Raw genomic sequence first — 27,449 nt, 5'->3', positions numbered from 1 at the left:
TTGTGCTTAAAGGGTAGTACACATATCAGGCTAAAATTAAGTTAGTTTTTATCCAAACATCTGCTAAAACCTAAACTTAATTTTGACAGAAGAACGTTTTATAGAAACCCAATGGATCTTAGGGAAACTGCCCTCCAAGTTCCTAATTGAAGGATGTTGCCCCGATTGCATCTCCAAATTCTTTTTCTCGTCAAAACTAAAATTTGTTTTTCCGTATTTCGCATTCTTTTCTTTTCGGCTCCGAAATACATTTTTCAAGAAATTAAACATATTTTATGACAGAAACATTCCTGGAAATACAGTTTGTTCTCCTATTTAATTAAACATAGTCATATGATATTTAAAGACATTTGTTAAAAAAAAAAACACTATTTAAAACATGTTTTTTAATTTAAATGTATAGGTACGAGTATGTGCATTAATATTTTTAGTATTATTTTGTATCTATTAAAACAAATCTTTCCCTCTTTTAGCAATGACTTTTTATTATCTGTTCAAATTTAGCTCGAAATAAAGACTATTACACCACTTTGTTTATTAATTTATAATTAAGCCCTATTGCCAAAAATATATTTTTAAAACCTAAAAGCTGTAATCATTACTTTAAGTAGTCTCCTTGTAGCCTTTTTAAATCTATTGCAATTTGTGCTAGTGCTCACACTGTGTCTACATAATAAGGGTAATATATCCCTTTGAGTGTGCGCTTATTATAAAAAAAAAAATAAAAAACTTTATTGAAAAGTGTATAGCACTCAGGCTATGCATGTAGGTATAGTACGACGAGTCCTGAACAAAAAATTCGATGTCAGCTAGTTTTTTCATTCAAGTTAAATACTGATTGAAAAATGTACTAAACTGATCAACAGAATCAGATGGACACATAACTTTTATTAAAATGAATAAATTAATCAATTTATTTTGTAATAAATTGTAGTAAAAGCTTGTTTCAAGTCGTTTATTAATTATTAAATACGAATTAGAGGAATTAATCCGGATCTTATGTCGGATTTCCTTTTTTTTTTAAATATACATGCAATTCAGATGAAAATTCAATAATGCGTATTATCAATTATACAAATTAATTGTAAGAAACAAAGTTTAGCTTAGGCAATAAGTTAAATAAACTTAAGTGGTTATTTTCGTATACAAAGATATAAAAATATATATTTACTTTTCATTATTGTTTTTATTTTGCTTAAAACTTAATTAATAATTTTGTTGTCTCTTAAGTCTTCCAACCAATTTGTGAAGTATTTGTTCCATTTAAACTTTCATTTAAATCATTTGGAGGTGGAGACGTTGGATACGGAGCTTTAGGTTGATGAGATACCACTGATGGGTAAAGATTTGCGGGAGGATCTCGAATCGTCCCTGAAGTATTTTGATAGGAAAAAACTGGATACTTTGGAATGAAGGTTTTATCTTGATATTTTCCCTTTGCTGTACTATCTTCTTGGTATGTTGGTGGAGCTATACACAAACAAAGAATTAAACAATAAGAAATGAAAGCTTATACACCATAGATGACGTATTCTCTTACGCATTGGTTTAAATACCGGAATCGCACCAGGTTGACCCACAATCACGGACTCTTGTTCCTCCATCAAACTAGCTTGTAAGGGAACTGTACCGATCGTAAGTGGAAACACAAGATCAAAATCAGAATAAAATCCAGCTAATTTAACAGTAAATTTCAATGTGTAAATAATTTTAATTATTGAACAATTTTCCATTGAAGAAGGCACTGTCGAAGGAATCTCAAGAAATTCATTCATTTCGGCTCTATTTTGCTTTACAACTTCTCCCAAAAGGACTTGAGATACTTTTACTTCGTTCCATTTGGTTTTTATTTCCGGTGTATGACAGTTGTAAGTTACTTTTCTCATAAGCCTAACTTTTACATCTGAGCACCTTACATCCGATTGATTATCCAAAACAACATTAAATCGAATTCTTTGACCAGGGGCATACGCAGAAAATGGAACTCGGGCCTTAATAGTTATCGGGTTCTTGCCACCACAACACAAACTCAAACAAAATACTTTTCTATCCTCCTTTTCCATTAGATTTCCGTTCATGGGATTTAGATTCAAATCATAGGGTGAAATTACTGTGAATTCTTGTTTAAAAGTATTATTGTAACGAAGTACTCGATCAATAACCATTACAACTTCGTAAGTTATTTTTCCATCGGTGCCAATAAAAGAAGTTGGAGCATTTGGCGGTATGGTTGCCTGAAATGGATACACATATTTTCCAGCAATAAGTTCGAGCTGATTGCCTCCATTCGAGCCGTAGACGTATTTTTCAGAAGTAAAATACAACTCGGTGGCTGAAAAGGTTTCAAAGGCTTTTTCACGTTTTCCTTGGTTGTTTTGTTTGTAGACGCTTTCTGTCCAACGTACTTCAGAGTGGCCATTCACACTTATATAAATAGCTAAAAATATATTTACATATTTATTTATAACAATAAAAATAATAAATAATTGTAAAAACAAAATGTTCACTTTCTTGTTGAACGCAAGAAAATCAAACAAACTGGAGGAAAAACCATGCATTTGAATCACCCTGTTGGATTTATCAATAGGTCCAATATTGACACGCACTAATAAACATCCTACAGTTGCTATGGAACTACACTATAATATACTATATAAACAACAATAATGTAGTTATGTAAAATTTCTAACAAATTTTATTACCTTTGTAATATCAAATTAAAATGAAATGAGCAAATGAAACAAAAAGTGTATTGCTGAGTTAACATTATGACAAAACTAAATCATATTCTTAGTCATATTTGAACCTAAAAAACTCTACCGCTGTCATGTTTATAAGAATAAATTGACCCTAAATCTATTTACATACATGAATAACAATTAAAAGTCAAGAGATAGGATTACGCATTTTAAACGATTTCCCACGGCTCGTCTGATTGGTATTACTTCACAACTGGTTTCCGGCAACATTAATTTAACTATGATGTCGTATCACGTTTTTGTTTAACAAAATTACGTCATTTCGCACGAACGTTTGAGGAATTTAAAAGTTCAAATTTGGCTAATAAATATTGTTTTTAATAATTTATTCTTATCAATGCAGTATTGATATAATATAATTATTATTCCAGTGGGGTAGTAATATGAAATATAGTTAGAATGCATTTAAGGAAATTTTGTTCGTTGATTGAATGCATTGAAATGCATCTTGAATTTATTTTGTATAAACAAAATTCTAAAGCTCTAATTCTATATAATTATTTATAAATAATTTCAGGCTACCGACGTATTTTGTTTTGTACTCTTTAATTTTGCAAGAACTCAAGCTCGAAAAAATAACCTTCATTTATGTTCCCAATTTTTAAAGATTAACAAATTTTGATTAAAATTTGATTAAACTAATGTAATTGGAATTTAACTGATATTATTCCATTTAAAAAGTTAATATAGTTAAAAACAAAAGATTCAGTCACAAAAATCAAGGAAACGTTGATTTTTTATCTATATATATAAAAATCAATGCCACTTTTCGTTGTAATGTTATAACTCAACAATGCCTTTACCGATTTGGCTTATTTTGGTCTTGAATTATTCGTGGAAGTCCAGAGAAGGTTTGTACTAAGAGAAAATTTAAAAAAATCTTGAAAAGGTGTAAAATAAACATCTTTCTATACTCCCAAATACAAACAATTTGTACTGATACTTAAAGAAATCCCGATTTGTTGATCACCTTGGAAATGTACAACGAAGCTGTAATAATAATTGAAGATATGTGTCTAACGATTGTAAATAAAGCATTAGCACAATTGGGTATGACCGCACCAAATCGTGAGGTAAATGATTTTTTTGATCGTGAAATGCAACGTGAGAAGGAGTTCAATTCTAATGGTTTACGTTTATTTGTACAATCGAATATAACCAAATTGAATATTCAAGAAAACATGTGTATGACACAATCATGCTTTCCAATAATACAGGTGGATAATATTACTTGGATGCACCTGGTGGTACAGGCAAAACTTTCGTTTTATCATTGATTTTAGCGACTATTCGATCGGAACACAAAATTGAATTGGCACTTGCATCTTCAGGAATTGCTGCTACATTATTGGATGGTTGTCGGACTGCACGCTCTATACGGGTGATTGAAACTCCAACTTGCAATATTTCGAGAAATTCAGCTATGGCAAAAGTTCTGCACAATGGCGAATAAAAAACCAATAGAAGCATTAAATGGAACAATGCAAGATTTACGCGGTAATCAACAGCTGTTTTGGTGGTGCTCTGATATTGCTGTCAGGGGACTTTCGTCAATAATCGCCTGTTTGCAGTTATCAGTTCTTTGGAGATATGTACGAAAATTGACACTGAATATATATATTCACCTACATAATGATACATCAACACAATTGTTAGAAATTGGTGATGGCAAAATAACAATCGACAGTACCAACGGATTGATCACTTTACCGAACAATTTTTGTACAATTGCGCAATCTAAAGATGAGTGCATGGAATGTGTTTTTCCGAATCTTCTTTAGAATTTCAGAAATCATGACTGGGGAGAGAACGCACCATTTTAGCTCTGAAAAACATTAATATCAATGCCATTAATTTTCAAATTCAAGCGAAACTGCCAGGAGTAGTCACGACATATAAATCAAATAAGACAGTGTTATGAATCAAGATGAGGCAATGATTATCCAATTGAATTTTTAAATTTAATGGAACCGGCTGGTCTGAAAATCGGTTCTTTGATTATATTATTGCGAAACATTAATCCACCAAAACTGTGTAATGGCACCAGAATGACATTAAAAAAGTTGTTGCCAAATTTGATTGAAGCTACAATCTTAACTGGTAAATCAAAAGAAGAAGTATGTTTGATACTTCGTATCCCTCTCATTCCAACTGATATGCCATTTGAATTCAAAAGATTACAATATCCTGTGCGTTTATCATTTGCGATGTTCATAAATAAGGCCCAAGGCCAAACACTTCACGTTTGTGGTGTCAATTTGGAAAGAATCATGTTTTTCATATGGTCAACTTTATGTTGCCTGTTCATTCAACTGTTTATTTATTCATGCTCAAGATGGAAAAACTAAAAATATTGTTTATACAACAATTTTAGACCCACCATAATAAGAGTACCCAATTTTTTTTTAATTTGTAGTTTTTAATATAATTATAATATAAACAATATATCATTTGGGTCATTTGGACTTTTAAATAGCTAGCAATTAAAAATATTTGTTTTTTTTAATAAATGAACTTAATAATAATTTTTTATTAATATGCCTTATACGTAGCGAAGCACGTACCGAGCCGCTAGTTTGTTTATAATAATTTCAACTGATAATCCAATTGAATAAGGTGAAAAAGGGGTCAACCTAGGAATGAGAGATAGTAAGCTCGAAATTTGTTTACTCCTTTCTTTGATGAACTAAACACTGTTTAAAAAGTGTCTTTAGATCACGTGCAGCGTAGTAAGTTATGGACCGCAAAAGACCGTGTTTCTATAGGTCCAATGTGTGAACATCATTTATCAAAATTGTCAAGTACACAATTTGTTAAAACCATTTGTATCACTCATTTTTCACACACTTAACTGTTTCAGAGATGGATGGTAAAAACAGTGCAAGTACATTGTTTGTAATTTTTTTTAAATTAAATTAGTGGTGAAATTTTTACTTTGAAATATCTAAGCTATACTTTTCCATCGAAAGTACATCATCCCATCAGATTATCAACAGGGCCCTTTTTTAAAATTAAGAAAACACTATATTCTGCAACTTAGATCATAATATATTTTAAAATTTAAAGTTGTAGCAACAAAATAAGTTTGTCTTCAAAAAATTAAATGTCTTTAATAATTCAACAAAATTTATGTATGTATAAGTTTTCCAATTTTAGTTTAGAAATATTTTTGTTGTGCAGTTTTTTAGAGCTGCTTAAAGTAAGTTTTAGATCTTGTGCGTATTGAAAAAAAAACTTTGAGGATATTTTATAAAAACTTATCGCTATGTTGTAGAGAAAATTGGCCAACAAATGTGTATGAGGTTATTTTTAGTCTAAATAAAATTGAAAAAAGCATTACGCGAATTAGTTTAAAACCTCAATTTCCAAGTCTGAACTCAATCGACTCAATACTTCGGGCAGTAGAGGTTATGATAGATAGACAGACAGAATTAGGGTACCCACTTTTTTTTGACTTCTCTAACATCGTTATGTCATACAAATTTTGTTCCTACTATAGGTCGCAAGTAAAAATGATTTAGACAAACATTATAGCAAATTGCTTACTTGACAGTTTTAGTAAATTTGTTGAGACTCTTGCACCTATGAAATTGAAGATAACAAAGACCTTTTTATTTTTCTTGATCAATTTTTTTAATGAATATGATTGTAAGAAGTATTAAACCAGTTTTATGCTTAAAACCACTTTAACTATAGGGGTTTAGCAATTATCTACACCCACTAGAGTGCACTTTTCCACCTCTCTTTCATTTTCATTTCATATTTACTTCAAAATTCCTGTCTAATAATTTATGTATGTTGTTTAAGAAAAAATAAAACGAATATACATATATAATTTAATGTTGTTGCCAAGAATGTAGCTTTATTATAAAGGTACATGTTTGCGATCATGTTTTAAGCTTCATTTCGGACAAGTTACCACTATGTAAGTAATTGGGGCTGTATGTCAGCATTAACACATCGAATATTCTCTTCCTGGATTCGGGCTTGTCGGGGTAGAACCCAACAAAATATTTGCGCAATATTGGAGGCCAAACCACGAGATAATGCGCTCACTAAAATGTTCCTTCATGCATTGTATGTATTATAAAATGGCAAACCAAACTGAGCATAAGTCAAATGAAAGCTGTCAAAAAGACCAATTTCGATAAAAGTATTTCTAAGTTGAAAAACTGAAGTTGAAACACCCGTTGATTTATTTATAAATATAAAATATATCATTACGTTCTATGAACACAATGTTATTGTTGTCTATAGCAGAAGACGCTGCCTTTATTCTATGTATAACAGATCTTATATTTCATTGATAGCATTCTATTCCTGTCTGCTATATTAATTTCAAATCTTTACAAAGTGGAAGTACCAAACGTTTTATTGATTGCTCTTTCTTTCCCTAGTTATCAACCCCAATATAGACTATTCGAGTTTACTACGACTTCTATTTTGCTGAGTCACAAATTCCAGACAGTGGAATGGGAAGTCTATATTCAAATTTCTTCTCAAAAGATGCACAAGACACATCAGAATACTTGTATCTAATGCAAATAGAATACGAATTCATCTGAAACCTTAAGAATCTCCATCCCATCAAAGAAATAACTATTACTATACATAGTTGAGATGAAATGAGGCCAACTTGAATTATATATTGCCTCATTTCAAAAGAAAATTCAATTAAACTAAATTAAAGTAAAACTTGGGTGATTGATATCTTAAAATTTTAATTGAATTATACGTTTTTTCCGTTTGTTTAATTATTATTGTAAAAGTACATACATACATCTTATAGTCTTTGGCCTTGTTGTGATGAGTTCAGCTACTCCAGAAATTGTCTGCCCGGCATAATAAACCCCAAGTGGATTGTTGTCGAATTGTATTGTGCATTTGCTCGTCATTGTCAACACTTATTTTATTTCATTTAAAACAACGAATAAAAGATTTGCACCAATAAATGATTGCAATAGATGGTTCAATGATTTTATGTTGAAATATAATACAAATTTTTATTCAAAGGGACATGACAGTTTGAAATATAAACTTTTATAATTATATCTTTTTAATTTCAACCGACCACATAGTCTATGATAGTAATTTACAATGCCAGGCGGGCTTGAAGACAGAGATACAGACAGACACGGAATGAAAACAAAATTGAGTCTCAAACAAACGAGTGCGGAAAATAAAATCGAAAACGTAATTTTATTCCCTTGTTCCTGTTCCTCTTCTACCTAGAAACTCCCAACTCAAAATAAGAGTCAAACAGGTTTGTAATGTGTGTCGTCTGTTGGAGCGTGCGACTCCCAAATTGTGAATAAGGGATACAAAATGTATATACAATTTTCGAGATTTATATTTTAATAAAAAGATGCGAGACTGGTTTGTTTGAATTATGCGTATCGTAGTTACCTTGAAGATTAATATTATTAAGTTAATTAAGTTTATACTTTTTATAGGAATATGTGTTGTCTAGGTTAGGTAAAAACTTCAAGGCTTTGGTAATAGAAAAAGATATAAAGATATTAAATTCCTCAATTTTTTGAACAATTCTATGAATGCTTTTTTACTTTTTCATATTGTGATAAAAAGTTGAACACAAAAATTAAAATGAAGGTTTAGTTAATCTTTAGAATACAAGTTTCAAGACCAAGATACACGCTGAAATTTCTGGACCTCAAAATTTAAAAATTGTTTCGAATATACATTTGCACTTTTTAAGACTAAGCGTTACTACACTGCTCGAAAAAACTCTGTTTTTTTCTTCTAATTAAACAAGAACTCAGCTGTTCTGAATTCGAATTTTAAATTATGCATCTTTAAAAATGCACATAAATGAATAACATAATCATTAAATTGTACAAACATTTTGCAAAATAAAAATCTTTGTCATTTAGTTACAATTTAATTATTTTTAATATCTTACTTATTTTCTGGAAATTATCATTTCTTATTAGGCTTTATTTGACTCTTATGAACTTTTGAGCAAATCTTGAATTTAACGCTTTTACTTACTTACTTACTTAAGGTGGCGCTACAGTCCGGGGCGGACCTGGGCCTCAACCAACAAGCGTCTCCAGCCAGCTCGGTCCCTAGCTAGCTGTCTCCAGTTTCGCACGCCAAGTTGGTTGAGGTCCTCTCCCACCTGGGTGCGCCACCTGAGTCGCGGTCTTCCTCTACTGCGCCGTCCCTCGGGATTGGATTCGAAGACCTTCCGGGTTGGAGCGTTGATGTCCATCCGCTCTACATGACCTAGCCATCTAAGCCGTTGGACTTTGATTCTGCTAACTAGGTCAGTGTCGCTGTACAGCCCGTACAGCTCGTCGTTATATCTTCTCCTCCATTCTCCATCTATGCGTACGGGACCAAGAATTTTTTCTCTCGAAGCATCCTAAGACGCTCTCATCTTTCTTTGACAGGGTCCAGGCCTCAGCGCCATAAATGAGAACCGGGATGATGAGTGCCTTATAAATGGTGATTTTACATGCTCGAGAGAGGACTTTACTTCTCAATTGCCTTCTAAGTCCAAAGAAGCAGCGATTTGCAAGAGTTATTCTTCGTTTGATTTCCAAGAATATTTGGTCGATAGTGGACTTTCCTGGTCTGAAGCAACACTGATAAGGACCAATCAGGTTGTTGACGAATGGCTTCAGACGTTCACATAATACGGCAGAGAGGATCTTATACGCAATGTTAAGGAGACTGATGCCTCTGTAGTTGGCGCAATTTAGAGGATCTCCTTTCTTATGTATCGGGCATACTATGCTGAGATTAGATTCATCGGGCATGCGTTCTCCCGACCCTATTTTGCAGATGAGATGCGGTGCATGCTCCCTACCAGCTCCAGTTGCTTTGTTTGACTTAAGTTTAGATATAGCTATCTTCACTCCGTCAAGGTCGGGTAGGTGGAATTGTTGATCTGCGTCGCCGAGGTTAAGTGGTTCTATCTCCCTTATAGCGGAATTCGGTTCGTCATCGCCGTTATATAATTTGGAGAAGTGATCTTTCCATATTCTCAGCATCGACTGCGGTTCTACTATGATGTTCCCCTGATCGTCTTAACATGCTTCGGTTCGCGGCTGGCGTTTTTTACCTTTTGGTAAAATTTCCTTTTGTGACATCCCTCTATCTCCTCGATCGCGCGCTTCTCTCTTTTTTTACATCTAAAAAGCCGGTGTTCCTCTCTCTTCTTCTGCTCGTAGAGCTCGCGAGCAGCTCTAGTCCTTTTGTGCAGCGCCGTTTTGTATGCCTTTTGTTTCGCTGCGTGCGCTTGCCGGCATTCGTCGTCAAACCAGGGGTTTCGCTGTTGTGGCCGTGTGAAACCTAGCACTTCAGAGGCGGCATCTCTGATGGCTGCAAGGCAATGTTGCCACTGGTTTTCAATGCTTAATGCAGGCAGCATAGGACTGCTTAAGAGGTTATTAGAGACTCGATCGGAAAAGGACATGGCAGTCTTTTGCAATTGTAGCCTTCTAACGTCGAATGTTCTCACAGTACTTTCTTGTTTTGGCTTGGATCGGGATATCCGTAGCCGTACCTTAGCTACAACGAGGTAGTGGTCCGAGTCAATGTTGGCCTCTCGGAATGTTCGGATATCCTGTATACTGGAGAAGTGTCGTGCGTTGATCGCAATGTGGTCAATCTGTTTGACGGTTGATTGATCAGGACATTTTCATGTCCCCTTGTGGATATTGGGATGCGTGAACTGCGTACTAGCTACCATAACGTCTCACCCCGCAGCGAAATCAACCAGCCTGTGGTGTCGTGCAGGCTGTATCTCCCCGATTACGCCACCAAAGATGTCTTCTCTTCCTAGCTTGGCATTTAAATCTCCTAAGACAATTTTAATGTCATAGCCAGTTCACTGCTCATATGTCTTGTCCAAGAGCTCGAAGAATATGTCTTTGGTGTCTTCATCTTTCTCCTCTGTTGGGGCATGCCCGCATATTAGGCTTATGTTAGCGAATTTAGCCTTGATGCGGATTGTCAGGCCTGGGATCGGAATATGTCGAAGAAGCCCTATAAGGTGTTCACTAAGTAGTTCAACCTTACTGGAACTGTACACTCCACCGTTGATGCCATCTCGAGAATTCGTCCGCTGCCGCCTGGATAAGGAGAGGTGTCTTAATGGAAACACCTCGGACTAACTACAACATGTCAATTATAAGCAACATTTTTGATATTTATTTTGTTATTGGCCAATTAAAGCTTTCATTGGTCTTTATCAAAGAAATAAATGATGAAATTTGTGTGACAGGTTGGTTATAGCTTTTATTCCAAATCTCTGTCCTTGAAAAAATAATGTCCTGATTGATATCAAGCATTTCTGATTGGATTTTGTTAGCCATTGTGAAATCTAATATCAGCTGAATATTGAAAATGATTTCATTATTGAAATTTAAAAATTTCTGGGTTGAATAAAATATTTTTTTTTTAGTAAAAACAATCTAGAAATTATAAGCTTTATTTTGACACCAAATTTAACAAAAATATGACTCTCTCTTTTCAAACTCTAAACAAAATGTTCATTTAATTTTAAACCAATGATAGCTGTAACAGTTCTCTTAAACCACCAAGGGAGATGGTTTAGAGAAGAAATAAGCTACAATATGTCAAATTCGTTTTTGATTTAAATTTGAATATACATAACAAATAACAGAATCAAAGACTAATGAAGTTTATGAATGTTTTTATAAATTCCGAGCTAGCAAGTAAGGGGCCAGTTATAGCTATCATTAAATTCAATAAATCAATTTTTTTTAATTGATATGTTTCCCTTTCAATAGAAATGAAAATTATGTACTGATCGATCGTAAATCACACAAAGAACTTTGTTGGAGGAAAAAAAGTGTAATTACACATTTATTCTATTTCCCGGACGGACATTTATTTTCCTGAACAGCTGATACTTTTATGTATGTTCAAAAGTGAAACGAATCGTTCCACTGATTTGTGTTCCAATTTCAAACAATTCCAATGACTGCCACTTTTTTTCGCTGGATTTTAATCGGGAAACTTTTTTCAATGACTGACATTTTTAATGAAAGCTATAAACGACCTGCCAAGAATATTCCAATGTTTATTTCAATGATGAAAACCAATGGTAGCTTTAGCTGGAGCCTTAGTCATAGCATTGTATATATATTTACTAAATTTAATAAATATATATACAATGGTCATAGATTTCTATCAACAAAAATTTCTTGATTGAAATCAAGCATTTACTGACTGGAATCAAAACTGACAGGTAGGTATACAAATAAAATAGAACAGTTTAAGTGGAACGATTTCGTTTCAAAATTGAAAGTCAACAATCATTGAAAACTATTTTACTATTAAAAATAAACTAAGAGAAAATGTCTGAGTTGGATAAAGTATTTGTTCTACTAAAATTACCTTTATTTTTATACCAATAATAATAAAATTAAGTGTCCTAATCGCTTTTAAATCTCTAAACTAAATTTTAAATTATGAAAACTAATGATAGCTATAACTGGTCCCATTATCGAATGTATTTTTATTTGACTTTGATCCCATGTCCCATCTCTAGTCAACTAAATGATTTTGACATTTCTCTTTGCACTTTTAATTCACAATATTGAATGAGGTACATTTTTCTTTTCCCCGTTCATCTAGTTCTTCCTGAATTGAAAAAGAAGAATACGAAGAAAGAAATGTCAGTGTGAAAATTTTTACTAGGAAGGGTGGTTGGATAGTTTGCATGCCGATTCCGATTGAGGAGAAAAACGCAAACAAATTAAGAATTATATTTTTCTTTGTCTCCTTGCAAAAATAATTCATCTTTGCCGTTCTTACTTTTTAAGCACAAACTCCAAAATAAATCTCAAGACGATGAAAAAGTGAAAGTGAAGCCAATAAAATACCAAAAGAATGGAAAAGGAAAAAGACCGAGTAGAAATCAAATTAAACAGCCCAAATAATTCTTATTTTAGTGGGCAAGAAATAAGCGGACAAATATGCTTCTTCCTCACTAAGAAAACAAAGATTCGTGGTAAGTTTAAATTCCAACAGAAACCTTGAGATAAGCGGGGCATTTTGATGTGAAATATGAAATGTATGTTAATTTATTTTGCAAGAAGTTCAATAATCTAATTTCTTTTTTTCTTCAATTTTGTTATGACACTTGCATTCGAAATAACTTCCTAATTTGACAGTATTTTTGTTAGGCATTGTGAATGAGTCATGTTTATTATGTTGCACTTTGCTTCATCTTCCATTTAAAAATGCAAGATGTGGATTTTAAAAATCCCCGTCGTTTCTTAATTTATGTGTTTCATGTTCATAAATATAAATCAAGATGTTCCTTACTAGTAGTTTGTATTTGGTTAATTTGATTCCTTCTTTGTTGTTTCAGCAATCAATCTTCAAGTATGCGCCAAGGGAAAATGCAAATGGATGGAAATGTTCCACAAAGACTCGTACGGCAATGTAAATACGCGGCATGTCTTTTATACTGGCAAAGAGGTGTTTCTTAACGACAACATCGAGGTTCCTTATGTCCCTCCTCGGGGAATTGAATTATCTCCAGGTGATGTTGCAATGGATTTCACATATACGCTTCCCAAATTTCTGCCCTCATCATTCAAAGGCTCATATGGGTCCATAAAGTATAAACTAAAAGTTGTCATTCAAAAACCATGGACGTTCGATGAGAAGTACACGATTCCATTGACTATCGTAAGGTACAGCGTAAGCCCACCAATAACTCGAATAAATCCACCCCAACCGCAAATTTGTCAGACTACGCGTAATGTAAGTGTGTTTGGTAGCGGTCCAATATCATTGGTTGCTGAGCTTCCTAAAAGTTTTGTTGTAAGAAATGAAAAAATAACCCTCCTAGTAACTGTTGATAATCGTAGTGGTATCCATGTGGATAAACTTCGATTTACTATTGTTCAGAGAATCTATTATAGTAGTACGAGACCCTTGATAAATACAAAACTTGAAGAAGTTATTTTATTTACTAAGGAAACGGGAGGAGTTGAGAAAAAATCAGAACGTACATTTGCTCACGATTTGTTGTTTCCCGCGTGTCCTCCTACAAACGCAACAAGAATATTTAATATTGTTTACATCATCAATGTGGAAGCCATACTGCCAGCTTTTTATAAAAATCTCTCAGTGTCCTTCGAATGTCATGTATATTCGGGAGATGGAAGTTTGGAGCCGGGAAATCCATTTGAAGAAGACGATGTCCCAACTGGCGTTGGTATTTTCCCAGTCAGCAATCGTTTAAGTTCATTTATTAGCACAAATAGTCCTACACACTCGCACTCGCTCAACGAAAGTGAAAGCAGCTCATTATATTCAACTACCTCGGAGTCATCAACGGCAACGCTCAGTCCAGCACCCAGACCACCCATTGATAGTGACACCATAAGTCGAGAATCGATGAGAAATAGTTTCCGCAGTTCCATGGGATATATTCATCCGAATATTGCCAGGCAACCGAACGCTCTTCCATATCCATCCGAAGAACATCCAATGTTAGCCGAGTTAGTAAACGAAATACATGATCCACCACCGATGAACAGTTCATATCCTCCTCCAAATATACCTACATTGCCGCACTATCTTCAATCGTCGGTTCATTTTCAAGTTCAAGCCAGATATCCAATAAATGAATTACGTAAGTTCAATGTCCTTTTTTTGAGTTTTATTGTTTATAATAAGTTTCTTTCTTTAGCACCATCATATGAGGAACTTTTTGGGAGAGCACGATCAAAGTCACCCACAGCGCCATCTCCAGAAACACCAGTATAAAATAATTGTATTTTCTTTATTCGAAACAAACTACATAATATTGAAAAGAATGCAGGCAATTCTTTTTCTGTCACAACTACCATTCTGCTCTGTCTATGACCAGATATGATAGCGTTTATTGTTTATACATCTGGCCCATGATATCAATTGCACGACAATATTATAACATAACAAATATCACGAATTCACAACATGCAAAGCCACCAATATTTATTTTCATTTGAAAATTGACAAGGAACTTACAGAGTTAAGTTTTACTTACACCTCTATTCTCGAATCTGGTCAAATCGAAATTCGAAATTTTTAGTTTGTAGTATAATTTTATCTGCGACGCATTATGTGGTACATATGTACATTTGAGTTCACATTTAAGTTATCATTATCATTAATATCTTTCGAAATTATTTATTACTTTCGACACTTTCATTTTAAGTTTGATTGTTATGTAAAGAGCTCAGAGTTTTGTTAACTTTACATGTTTGTTTATAATTGTCTAAGTTTTAGACAATGCTGTTAACATAAAGATAAAGTTTTTTGTCCAGACAGTAGCTAGTTTTCTACCTAATAGCAATCTTTTTTGAACTTCTAACGAATTTCTTTTATTTATTTTGCGTCCAACAAGTTTACCTTTATTATTTAAAAACAAAAACTTGCACAATCTTATAAAATAATTATGTTAAAACAATTTATAACAATTTTTTCTTTTTTTTTAAGAATAAAAGTTTTCTATTTAATTAAGCAAAATAAAATTAACCGTATTTTTATGTGTTAAATAACCAAACGGTTTTTTCATTTACCGAAATTGTAGTTTTATTTGGTTAAAGTACTCGAAAAATATCAGATGAAAAATCAATCACCTTTTAAATGAGAATCTCGTTTAACAGTTGAGTTTTTCTAAATGAATTTCAAATTAAAACGATCACAACTGTACATTTTTGCAAGGGAGTGGAAAAGGATCACCAAAAAATGCAAGCAATAAGAGCTTAAAATATCGATTTAAAGAATTCCGATTGGTTTAAGAAGACATCAAATGAAAGAAGAATGTTTATTTCTTTTAATTTATTAGGTCGTAATTTACATTATTTTAAGTCAACATCCATATATAAATTAATATGTTTAAGTTAATGCAGGTATATATATTTTAATTTTTCTTCAATTTAAATGTATGCACTTTTTATAAAAATACCTAAGTTCTACTGGACAATGTTATAGCAGAGATCATAAAATTTACAATTTTGTATATTGTTTCAGTCAAAACCAATATTCTTTTAATATTCCCTATTTTAAAGCAACAAATCAACAAGTGCTGCCCTACTCGTTGATGGTTCATTTCCTTGGAATGATTTTATTGGTCCATCTTGGCCAGCACTCATGTCCAATCCAAACAAACCCAGTTCTTTAAGTAAATCCTCACCAGCATGTGCAGGAGTTAATGTTGACGTTGAAGGAAGAATCGTATTCGATACTGAAGGCATTTCTAATAGTTTTGCTTGAGCTGGAATTTGGTTTGAATCGTTGCTTGTTCCGAGTAGATCTATAATACTAACTGGATCTTCAACTGCTTCTACTGCTTTTGTTACTTCCTCTTCATTGGTATCTTCTTCATCGACATGTGGAGTAAGTACATCGGACTTATATTCAAATGCAGACGATTTAAAATCAACTTCAATGGGAAATAAATTTGGCGTTTCTTCCAAACGATCAACTGACATTTTATGCAATTCAGCAAAGCATTCCAAAATGCTTCGCAATTGTCTTGTTAGATCGTTGACATGTTTACTTTCGAGAAGCTCCATTTTCTCCAAAACATCATTACGAAGTTGTGCGAATTTTGAACGAGCCTCTTGGCGACATTTTAGTATCAAACGGTATTCATAATTTCCAGTTTCAACACGATACAATGATTCTTGAAGAGAGGCAAAACTATGTTCTTCATCGTCCATCTCTTTGACTTTCAAACAATAAGAAAGATATGTAAATTTAGCATCTGCGTATTTTTTAACCGTTAACTTTGTGTCTGGAATGGCTTTGTTCAAATAAGTGCCAATATCAGCTAGAATTGGATGAATTGCCTTGAGCATTTTTACTCCGTCTTTTTCAAAACTTCTGTGTAATTCTGCGAAAATACGGAAAGCCTCCGACGCCCTCAATTGAGGCTCTTTAACACTTATCTCTGCATAAATATCACCAAATTGTTTATAAGTTGCTAATAAATCAAAGTAGGCTTTCAACATTCTTTTAGCATGATCAACTAAACCTTTGTACATGTATTCAGTTCCTTCCAATTCTTCAAGCCGTTTAACCAACGAATCGTTGCATAATATTGCCCTTGATAGTCCTAATGAATCGGCAGTGCTGCTAGACATTGACTCTACAAATCGATGTTTGATTTTCTTCAGAAGAATATCAAAGGATTTTCCTTGCTCCAAATCAGCATGAAGTTTATTATAGTTAATGGTTACTTCTGTTGTTGCGACTTGTATCATTTTAGCTACTTCTACTTTTGTCTTGCCTTTGACGTTTACTCCATTTACTGATACTAATTCATCTCCACTCTGGAGCGAGCCTTCTTTTGCTGCAGGCGTGCCATCAAAAACCTTTATCAATAAGTGGTATTATTAAATAGAGAATTTTTGTTTTTGAAACAACGAAATAAACATACTTGAACAATGTAAAGACATGGGCATAGTGGCGCTCCACCACCAATACTTATTCCGATGAGGTTGGTCTGGTCTTTTGTTATGACAACTGTTCCAGTTGTTATTGTCATTCCCCTACATTAAGAATTCCATCAATTTATATATTTTCAATTTCGAATCTAATATTTGCGAATAATTTTACTTTTTATCTCACCTTTTGTAAGAAATAAAGTTAAAAAAAAAGAAAAATTGCATTTTATGTGAAATCTTAATATTAACTGAAAGTATAGTTAAAAAAATACCTATCTAAAACAAACTCAAGTGGAATTGGATTTAGGAATAACTTTGAAAACAACACGCTGTCTTTTGACTTCTTTTTGAAACTTAAACTGAAAAATTGGTCGTCAAAGATCCAACAGAAATTGAATTTGAAATTATCAAATGTAACCATTATTGGCGGCTCATTGTATATCGAGGATAGGTGGCAAAAGTTAACTCACATCTCTGTTGTTAATTAAGTTGAAATTCACTGTAAGCTATCAAAAACAACATAAACCGCTAAGTATCTACTCACTTTACAATGATGAACTTTAAATGATTACGAGTTAAGATGCTATTTTATGGAGACTAACATAAATGATAGAAAAACTGACACAATAGCAGAGGGATTGCAGAGAGCTGAAATATTTATTCAGAAACCTCAAAGATATACATGAGTTTTTTGGTTAATTATCATACCGACAAATAAATAAGTAAATATATAGTGTCGTCCCATTGATTAATTGTGTCTAAAATAAAAAATTAAAAAATCACTAATCTTCTCTTATATCGGATATATCTTCAGAAAGTGCAGGTTTATATAGTGAATTACTAAGGATTTATCACGCAAAAACTAGCAAGCTTCTACTAAAAAGCCTTATTTGAATCTTTACTTACAATCTTTCTAACTCTGCACTCTGGCTGTATATTATTTTTCGTTGACTAACGCATTGCTCTTCCAGGCAAACGACTTGAAGTTCTCCAGTTTGTCCAATTGATTGGACGGGAGTATCGACGACCCCTCCATCTTGACTTTGGAATTTATAATTTGACAAATAAGTTAATTATTTGGTTTTAAGACACAAATTTTGAAATTATTTACTTATTACGATATTTGAATCTCTATTTATTATTTAAAATTACAATTAGCATAGATTGTGAAACGTAATGAGAAGTGTGATGATGTGATTCATTAGTTCGAATATGAGATTAGAAATAATTCATTAATGCCCATGAAAAGCAAGTTTATATCTCTAAGAAATTGCTTTTGTCTGTTTCAAGTTTTTCAAATCGTAACTGTCAAAAGTTCTATCGATAAGAAATATATACGTTGGCACAAACCTCCTCAAATTATTGATTTTTCTAAACACAATACATTCTAGTTTTGAGACATCATAAATAAATGTGAAACCGCACATGTTTATGGGCTTAATTAAAGTAAATTATGTTTGAAAAAATTATAAAAGAAACTTCTAAGAAATTCAAGACAAAATTTATATATTTTCAGTGCAAGTTAACTAAACCATCCATATTGATTGAGATATCTTCTTATAGCGAGCTACTAAACAAATTACCATAAAATATGTTTTATAAAAAATAAAGAAAGTTAAATGTTTACTTATGGAAAAAAAATAATACTTAAAAAAAATGCAAATACAAAATTATTAGAATTTATCAATAATTATTTGAATATTTACATTTTATCTTCTTCAAAGAAGAAATCGTCATCCGGGTCCGTTAACATATTGGAAATTGTTTATCAAAGTTGCTATGTAATATTGAATTGATTATTGAAAATAAAATTAATCAAATATTTTATTGCTTGAAAGATCAATGCTTTTAATCCTTTAAAATCCTATTGTTCGATATGACAGTCTGAGAATTGGTGAAGAGTGTTTTATTTTCCCATGAATTTTTATATATCTCGTAGCTTAGTTAAAGGTTATAAAAACACATTTATATTTATAGAATAAAATTATTGCAAGATTGTCGGTGAAATACCTATTGGAATTCTTAGATTTTATTTTTGAAAAATGTTTCGCCACTATTTCGTGCCTACTTCAACAGTTTGACAGACACCAAAAATCATCCCCAACCACAACCCCCTTTTTTGGAATGAAAAGGAATATATCTGTAAACAAAACAGAGAATCGGAATTATATACTGTGGCGTTATTAAGTGGACAAAGGAAATCATTGTTGACATTTGTTAGCAATAAGATGTTTTACAGTGCAATGTCTAGTGTTGGTATCCCTGTTCTCTCAAGAAAAGAATACAAATTAAAGTCCAACGATTTAGATGACAGGGTCGTGTAGAGCGACATCAACGCTCCCAGAAAGTATTCCTTCCAATACCGAGGGACGACGCAGCGCAGTACTACTATTTTATTTGACCCAAGGGTTAAAGAAGGATCTTTTCAACTCTGACTAAGCATTAATAAACGCTCATAGGTTCAATGCGAGTATAATACGCTCTAACTGTGTTTAACAATATAAAAGGGTATTTACAAATATTTAATCCACATTTAATACAGGGTTTTCCAATAAAAGGCATAATTTGATATTAAAAAAGGATGAGTATTTTTAAGAAAAATCAATGCCTGTTTATTTTATTAATGGTTTAAAAAAATGTCTAAAAAAATTGCGTTTATTTCTTTGCTTTCGAGTATTTTCTCTGTAAGTTTTTAAAATTACAATGCGGTACTAAAAGCGTGTAGTGAACAGTTCCATTTTTGGTAATAACGTATACATGATGGCTTCGTAGAAGGCAAAAGCTGGAAACCCAACAGCAATCAAGATAAGTGATCACGAATTTTAAGTGGTTTAATCTCTCATGGGTCAATATAGTATCGGCCAATAATAACATAAAAGAAGAAATACGGAGACATCGGCTTAAAGCCAAGATAACCTACTATATCTTTCAAATTTCTGGTTATGTTATCCTACCAGCACTCCTTTTTGAATGCGAGACTTTGGTGCTAATAGTTAAAGACACCCGCGTTCGAGAGAAAAGTCTTAGTGAGAATAGTTTGCTCTAATTTTACATTTATATGAGTAGTAGAGCCACCGTGGCTCCCTTTTCCAAGATTTAATGCGTAACCTAAGAGCTACTGGGGAATTCAATGGGCGCATTCACAAAGCTAGTGGCTACGTAGTGAAAATTCAACTAGCTTTGTGAACGCAAAATTGCACTACAAAGCTAGTCAATCCGGAACTGTCATATTAATGACAAATCCAAATATATAAAATAAGAAACATAATATGTGTTTTCAGAACTTTAAATAGTTTTTTTTTTTCTATTTAAATTCAATAACACCAAATAGAAGATATAATATGATTGATTTATATTTGTATTTAAATACCGAAAGATTCATTTCATTTTGAATCCTTGCGTCCTTACCGAGCAGCTGATTGTGAAACGTCAAATCCAGTGTGCACTAACTTTGTAGCCGAAATTTGTACACTACTCCGGAGGGGAAATTTCAACTACTTTTGTATTTAGATTTACCCATTCAAAATCCCTTGTTATCGCAAAGATATTTTGAATGTAATAAGACTCTACAAGCAGTCCAAATTTAATTTAATAATAGTGTTTAGTTGGCAACCCTTAAGTGTTTCATTTTCATACACAAATTAACCAAAAGTGCGTTGGTCCATTTTTTGACTTGCTGAACTTTTCCATTTGATTGGCGCATGCGACGCATCACGTTGACTTAAACGTCAAATCACTACTCATCTCATCCTCGTTTGTCGTTTACCTACCTTACCTAGTACCTAGCTGGTATCTTCTACTTCTCTGCTGCTACTGAGTACTGCTCCAAAGAAATTTCTTCTTGGGTGTGTGTTGTATATTTGTGTATATGCTCTAGCTGGTGCATATTTTTCTGTTTTTTTCTGTCGTCTTTAATTCAGTTTTACAGACAAGACAACATCAAAATTTTGCATCAAATATTTAAAGAAAAGTCTTAAAGCAGCTAATAAAAAGTTAAACCAATAAACAAGATTATAATGGGTCTTAAAGGGTGTGAAATTCAATTGGACAATCCATGGAATACTTATTACGCTGGCCAGACCATCAATGGACAAGTTAATTTAACATTCGATTCGCCGAAGAAAGTCAGAGGTAAGATGAAAATGAAAAATATAATTGAATTCTATTCACTTCACTAAAGTCTTGAAGCAGCAACAGAGATAGCCTTATTGCGGGTGGTAGTGGAATCAGAATCACAATGACTGGGCTATGAAAAAAATGAAGAAAAAAAGTACAGGAAAAGGGTGGTGGCGGTGTCGGCACTGTCATAGCTGAAAAAAAAATGGTTTTATTTTAGACTCGATTCTAGACCAAAATTTATCAATTGGGGACGAGAAAACGCCAACAACGCAAAGTCTTCTTTAAAAAAAGACGAAAAAGAGAACATATACCTATCATCCCCATGAACACGGTGCGTTTAAGAAAAATGTCAGGAATGTTACATATAAACAATTAAGTTTAAGTACGCCTGGTTTCATACCCCGTTGCGAAAAATTTTTAAATTATGAGATTTGAGGGAACATTTTAGTTTCTTAAAGAAAAGACTCATAAGCTAAGGACCTACATAATTGACAGGTATATGTCTAAGTTCTATTTCATCAAATGATTTTTTTTTTTGTGTTATTTTCTGTTGTCTATTTTACCAACACTGCGCGATTGGAAGCAACAAAAAGTAAAATATTATTATTTGACTCAGCCCCACGATCAATGACATCATACATAATTTAATTTGCTAAGAGAATACGCTACTAATAGAGAAGTTTGTTCATGGTTTGTTTTTTGTTCTGTCTTTCTATGGTAGGTACTTATGCATATATGTATACATTGAGATTATGCAAATAAGTCAACTTAATGCATCAACTCAAAAATAAATATAAAATTGTTATCACTAAAATAAGTTAGTCATTAAATGAAAACCTGAAATGAGCAATACGCAAAGGTAGAAGCGTTGCCAATGATCTATTGAAACCTTTTGTTAACAATATTTAAGATGATGGAAATCGGTTTTTCAAAACTTTCGATACCTATTGATTTTGAATAAAATTTCAAATTCTTTTTTCTGGGTTTCGATTTCCTAGAAATGAATTTCTCAATTCCTAATTCCCTTCTCCAAAATTGTATTCAAATTTGTTTTGGTTTTTAAATATTTCAGGAATCATTATTCGTTTCCTCGGGGAAGCCAATACGGAGTGGTCAGAATCGAAACGTGTTACAAACAGCGAAGGCAAAGATGAGGAAGAAACTGAAAACCTTACTGGTCATGAAGAATACTTCCAAATTCAGTATTATCTTTTGGGAGGCAAGAACAGTAAGTATTTATCAATGTTTTTTTACATTGTATACCTATTATAATGTTTTTTTTTTTTTTTTTTTAATTTTGTTTAGGTTCGGAAACTGAACTACCAAGCGGTACTCACACTTACCCATTCACATGCGCCTTGCCACCAACTTTGCCATCCTCATTCGAGGGTGAATTTGGTCACGTTCGTTACACCATCAAAGTAACTCTTGATCGCCCATGGAAGTTCGATCAGGATATGAAAATGGCATTTACTGTTGTCTCGCCTATTGATTTGAATCTGAATCCTAGAGTTAAGGTAAATATATTCCTTTCTTTTATCAAACATGAAATTATTCTGATTTAATTTGTATTTAAGGAACCTTTTAAACTTGAGTTAGAAAAATCTTTCTGTTGTTTCTGTTGCCGCTCAGGCCCACTGGCTGTTGTTGTCAATCTTCCAGTGACAGGTTTTGTTTCTGGTCAAATAATACCAATTACTTGCGAATGCGATAACGCTAGCAATGTTAGTATTTCACTTGTCAAATTCATATTCCGCAAAGTTGTTGCTTTCCATACAACTCAACCCCGTCGTGAAACCAAGAAGGATAAGATAACAATATCTGAATTGAGTGTAGGACCTGTTGGTGCATCTGAATCAAGAACCTGGACTCAGCAATTAGAAATCCCACCTCTGCCTCCATCCAATTTGCTAAATTGTGGACTTATCGATTTGGACTATCAATTACATGTAAGCCAATATTTAAGAAATAAGTTTTGATTATTCACATCGCGAGTGTGTCTATATACAATTCAATATACATTTTTGTATTAATTAGGTGGAAGTAGATGTTAGTGGGCCGCATAGAAACCTAACCGGTAATATTCCTATAACCTTGGGAACTATTCCATTGGCTTCCTTTAAATCACCAGCACCTTATACAGATGTGCCAGCACCAGAAGATCCATCAATGGCTCCTACACAACCGGTTAGCCCAGCTAGTCCACCAAATGGTGCTGGCGGGGCTTTGGGGTGGAATATGGCAGATAGCGCTGGAGGACAGCTTTATCCTAATATTCGTAAGTTTTTATTTTCTAAAGAACACAGTATAAATATGTTTTACATCATATTACTGCTACTTATAAAAGAAATTCTTCCTTGAAGAATCATGCATTGATTTTTATTGATGTATCTTAAATTGCATATAATTAATTTTAAATAACATGTTCATTAATTACTATTAAAAGTATAATGATACCCTATGCATACACAAACTAAAAATTGTTGGTAGTTGTATTGAAATGACTAGTAGCAAACAATAACTCAATAATAGTGGACCGCTTCGCACAACTTCATCTGCGGAACTGAGTACCCTACGCAACCTAGCCTACCTAACCTCTTGAAATATTTATTAAACAAATAGTTACAAGTTCTGCTATTCACCTCAAAGCAGTGGGTTAATAACAACATTTGCAATCCGTAATTCTTAGGTATTTACAATCAATTACTGTAACTAGAATTCGACAGAAACCTTCAGATTTATATACATTTTAAATTTTTCTGGGAGGATAGGGCATTTCGGGAAGACCATTCAATCCACTTTTATACAGATAGATAGAAAAGAGAAAAAGGGTTTGAAGCGTGAAGATGAAAGAAGCCTTATCTAGACTTATAGAAAACGTGATGTTAAAATCCGATGTGTATTTTCTCATATAGTCAGGCCGCCATAAAATCTCTGGACTCTGTCTCTAAAAACTATAACAGTTCATAACTGCCGATGGTCTCTAATGGAGATGGCACAACAGTTTGAAATTCACTTATTCTGGGATATGCAAGGCAAATGGTCAGAAATGATGCAGTACAACCCAGATTACCACGTTTGGCTAATTCTGAAATACCAATCGCTATGTGTCAGGTCGCGAAAAACATCTGGCATACACAAAATGTAATGCACTAAAGGTACTTGCTATCTCTTTAAGGTCGATAATCGGTGTCATAACTGGGAACTGTCTAATAGTAAAGCAAGCCTTGTTCAAAATCTGTATGGATTAGGAAGGGGAAAAAACAGTTCTTCAACTCCTCTTTACATGTCCTGTTCTAGCTCAAGAACGCTACCATAACAAGGATAATTCCATAACGATCTTAACGATTTCAATCATATTAAGATACATAATTAGTCTTTCACTCAAACTGTTTTCATTGAGCTCATAAGAAAACCTCGAGTTTTATGTAGTATCACAATAGCCCAATAAACTGGCTTAAGCGTGTCCTAATCAATCCCGGCCACAACTTTAACCTTACCTAACCGAATATTTCTTTTTTTCTTTGCTAAAAGCATTAAATTTTGACATTTGTATTTAATTTCTGTTTTTGCAGCCCCGCCTCAATTCTCGGAGAGTCAATTTAAAGCAACAACACTACAGAATAAGGAAGATTCTGAACACACTCAACTTCTTGATACTAACTTTGCTCCAAGGTATCCAACGTTCCAGTTTAATCCAAGTGCTCCACCATCTAGTTTCTAAAGTATGCTATCAAATGGTATCTAAAAAAAAACACAAACGAAAAACAGAACAAAAATACAACGCACAAAAGACGTGTCTAATTATTACTAAAGTAAAACACTTTTTTTTTAAATTAAACTAAAAATACAAAATGTAAAAAACATCGACATATTTGTCAGTGCTTCTTTAATTTTTTTTATGAATAGGTGCTGTGATCGGAATTGTCATCACATTTTAATTTACATAAATATTTATACATATATATTTTTTTATACAAAATGAAAAGAAATATAATACATACATATTTTTTGTTTGTTTGTACTACTAATAGATTTTTTGTGCATTTTATGAGACTTTTTTTTTATTTACACACTTATTTTTCTTTTTATTTGAGAAATTAATTTAAAAAAATATAAACGGGTTGAATTTTATTTTGGCTTTTCCGTCCAAGAGAATTTTTTATTTTATTTTCATTAATTTGCTCTTGAATCTCAGCTATATTTTGAGTAAATAATTAACACTTTTTACTATATATACCACACTTGCTAAACCATATATAAATATTTAATATGTAATAAAATAAAATACATTTGTAAAACGAGCTGCTTCCAGCAAAACATCCTAAACGAAATTTTAACACAGACATTAACTAGTTTTCTACTCTGATTGTTAATCCTTGAAGTTTTGATAACTACCTAGTTAAGTTACAACAAATAAAAATGGGGTAAACAAAATAATTACAAATTTTATGAAACATCTAACTGTGTATCTAATTTATGTATTTTAGGTGATTTGCCTATGAAAATAATTCGATATTATTCATCACTTACATACATACATACATATATGATAATTATATGAAGAAGAAAAAAAACATTACATTTTTGAAAGAGAAGAGTAAAATACAGAATTTGAGTGCCTAAAATAAATATTTTCTTAAACAATAAAACAAAACAAAAGAAAAACAACTAATATTACTAGAAAAACGAAGAAGAAAAAATCAAAAGAATTTCTAAAACAAATCACAAAGAAAAAAAACATTATTCAGAGAGTAATATGTATTTCGAAATTATATTTTATTTCACTAGTCAATATATTGGAAAACGCATTGCGTTTTAATAGAAACAACAACCTAAAGGGGGAAATTTGTAATGTTGCAATGGAAATTAAATCTTCAGCTTTTAAGAAAAAATAATTATAAAAAAGAAAATCATATACAAATAATCGTCAACTCTTGTAAGATTACAATTTATGCAAAATGGACTTTTTTTTATATACATACATACAATTATTATAAAATATTTCGATACTACTGCTTTATTATGTCTTGTCAAAATGTTTTGACATAAAATGCTCTATATGAGAAAATTTCTTATTTATAATTTTGTACGAAATATATACAAATACAAATAAATAAATCAAAATAAAATAAAAGATTTTTTTTTAATTTATTCTTAACATATTCAAATAATATTATGTTATCAGAGTAATTAATTATTAAGCAACATTAAGATTTCGCTAACAGAAATTAACTGAAAGAAACTTTTTATCACAGAAATAATGATGTGTACCTTATGGTCCCATTCTATAATTATTCTGTGCATAGTTGGGTTTCTGATGCAATCGACATTTTTTTTATTGACAATATAGCTTATATTGCTATAAATACAAATAAAACATTTTTCTAAAACTTTAAAACAATCGTCGATAATGATAAATATTTAAATGATATTCAATGTTATCCTAACAAAATATAAATTTCAACAGAAATACGATTCTAACAAATTACCTTAAAAAATTAAAAAGATGCAAATATTGGTACAGATTTCAAATTTTGAAAAAAAAAAGTTACGTGAATTGAAAATTGTATTGAACCATATGGATAGCAGAATAGGATTGATTGTACTTTTAAAAAAATGTGAGTTTTAAATTTCAATCTAATTGAATGACAGAACTGTGAGTATTATGTTTTGTGTTGTTTAAGAAAAGTTATAACGTACTTTGTTGGAGTACAATAAAAAGGTGTTTCTCTTCTTCTTATCGATAATTTTATTATTTTGACTGAATTTCCATATTAAAGGAATTGCTATGAATTAAAATAAGAAAGGTCTCCAAATAAGATTTTTTTTGTAAGTTGCAGCGAAAATACTTTGCATAGTTGATAATGACGGCTCTAACAAATTCCGACAAAAATATATTCACAAGTATGTAATACTTGTGAATATACTTTTTGCAGAATTTGTTAAAGTGTTATCAATTTTAAGAACTAACTAATAGGTCATACTATATTAGAGCATTTACGTAAATGAGAATTTTTACTTCAGATTGAGATGATGGTTAGTTATGCATTCCTTCAAAAAAATAATCTAAGTTTTGATTCATTTGATGAAATGAAATTCAGTATATTGTGCTTTTTATTTT

At 32.2% G+C, this 27,449-nt stretch overlaps 3 protein-coding genes across 5 annotated transcripts; 1 reads left to right on the top strand and 2 right to left on the bottom strand.

Moving 5' to 3' along the window:
* Nucleotides 1-459: 459 nt before the first annotated feature.
* On the bottom strand, nucleotides 460-7,907 carry LOC129941502 (arrestin domain-containing protein 3). The gene is made up of 3 exons (XM_056050171.1): nucleotides 7,540-7,907; nucleotides 1,541-2,437; nucleotides 460-1,470 (listed from the first exon to the last, which is right to left on the bottom strand). The coding sequence occupies exons 1-3, from the start codon at nucleotides 7,652-7,654 to the stop codon at nucleotides 1,226-1,228; spliced, it is 1,257 nt and encodes a 418-aa protein (XP_055906146.1). The 5' UTR covers nucleotides 7,655-7,907; the 3' UTR covers nucleotides 460-1,225.
* Nucleotides 7,908-12,431: 4,524 nt separating this feature from the next.
* On the top strand, nucleotides 12,432-25,335 carry LOC129948193 (uncharacterized). The gene is made up of 9 exons (XM_056059077.1): nucleotides 12,432-12,765; nucleotides 13,129-14,403; nucleotides 14,461-14,531; nucleotides 21,196-21,337; nucleotides 22,398-22,553; nucleotides 22,631-22,842; nucleotides 22,903-23,274; nucleotides 23,363-23,603; nucleotides 24,901-25,335. Exons 1-9 carry the CDS (start codon nucleotides 12,645-12,647, stop codon nucleotides 25,047-25,049), a joined length of 2,739 nt encoding a protein of 912 aa, XP_055915052.1. The 5' UTR covers nucleotides 12,432-12,644; the 3' UTR covers nucleotides 25,050-25,335.
* LOC129943461 (PRKCA-binding protein) lies at nucleotides 15,605-19,279 on the bottom strand. 3 transcript variants are annotated; one of them, XM_056052927.1, is made up of 5 exons: nucleotides 19,217-19,279; nucleotides 18,913-19,145; nucleotides 18,113-18,247; nucleotides 17,200-17,311; nucleotides 15,605-17,134 (listed from the first exon to the last, which is right to left on the bottom strand). In XM_056052927.1, exons 2-5 carry the CDS (start codon nucleotides 18,957-18,959, stop codon nucleotides 15,821-15,823), a joined length of 1,608 nt encoding a protein of 535 aa, XP_055908902.1. In that variant the 5' UTR covers nucleotides 18,960-19,145; nucleotides 19,217-19,279; the 3' UTR covers nucleotides 15,605-15,820. The 3 variants fall into 3 exon arrangements, with proteins under 3 accessions (XP_055908902.1, XP_055908903.1, XP_055908904.1); XM_056052928.1 differs by lacking the exon at nucleotides 18,113-18,247 and having other exon boundaries at nucleotides 18,913-19,279; XM_056052929.1 differs by lacking the exons at nucleotides 18,913-19,145; nucleotides 19,217-19,279 and having other exon boundaries at nucleotides 17,200-17,964; nucleotides 18,113-18,251.
* Nucleotides 25,336-27,449: the final 2,114 nt, after the last annotated feature.

The sequence above is a fragment of the Eupeodes corollae genome, chromosome 1 (genome assembly GCF_945859685.1).
Source record: "Eupeodes corollae chromosome 1, idEupCoro1.1, whole genome shotgun sequence".
Classification (NCBI taxonomy): domain Eukaryota; kingdom Metazoa; phylum Arthropoda; class Insecta; order Diptera; family Syrphidae; genus Eupeodes; species Eupeodes corollae.
This window is presented reverse-complemented; position numbering and strand designations above follow the sequence as displayed.

What these genes read in the sequence shown, in the direction of transcription:
- LOC129941502 (XM_056050171.1), bottom strand. Translation starts at nt 7,654, where the DNA reads ATGACGAGCAAATGCACAATACAATTCGACAACAATCCACTTGGGGTT. An exon ending in AAGGCCAAAGACTATAAGAT is followed by an intron (nt 2,438 to 7,539) that starts GTATGTATGTAC and finishes ATATATTTTTAG; the next exon opens with CTATTTATATAAGTGTGAAT. An exon ending in TCCGGTATTTAAACCAATGC is followed by an intron (nt 1,471 to 1,540) that starts GTAAGAGAATAC and finishes GTTTGTGTATAG; the next exon opens with CTCCACCAACATACCAAGAA.
- LOC129948193 (XM_056059077.1), top strand. Translation starts at nt 12,645, where the DNA reads ATGGAAAAGGAAAAAGACCGAGTAGAAATCAAATTAAACAGCCCAAAT. An exon ending in TAAGAAAACAAAGATTCGTG is followed by an intron (nt 12,766 to 13,128) that starts GTAAGTTTAAAT and finishes TTGTTGTTTCAG; the next exon opens with CAATCAATCTTCAAGTATGC. An exon ending in ACAGCTTTATCCTAATATTC is followed by an intron (nt 23,604 to 24,900) that starts GTAAGTTTTTAT and finishes CTGTTTTTGCAG; the next exon opens with CCCCGCCTCAATTCTCGGAG.
- LOC129943461 (XM_056052927.1), bottom strand. Translation starts at nt 18,959, where the DNA reads ATGTTAACGGACCCGGATGACGATTTCTTCTTTGAAGAAGATAAAAT. An exon ending in TTCTTTGAAGAAGATAAAAT is followed by an intron (nt 18,248 to 18,912) that starts GTAAATATTCAA and finishes TAAATTCCAAAG; the next exon opens with TCAAGATGGAGGGGTCGTCG. An exon ending in AGTGCAGAGTTAGAAAGATT is followed by an intron (nt 17,312 to 18,112) that starts GTAAGTAAAGAT and finishes TTCTTAATGTAG; the next exon opens with GGGAATGACAATAACAACTG.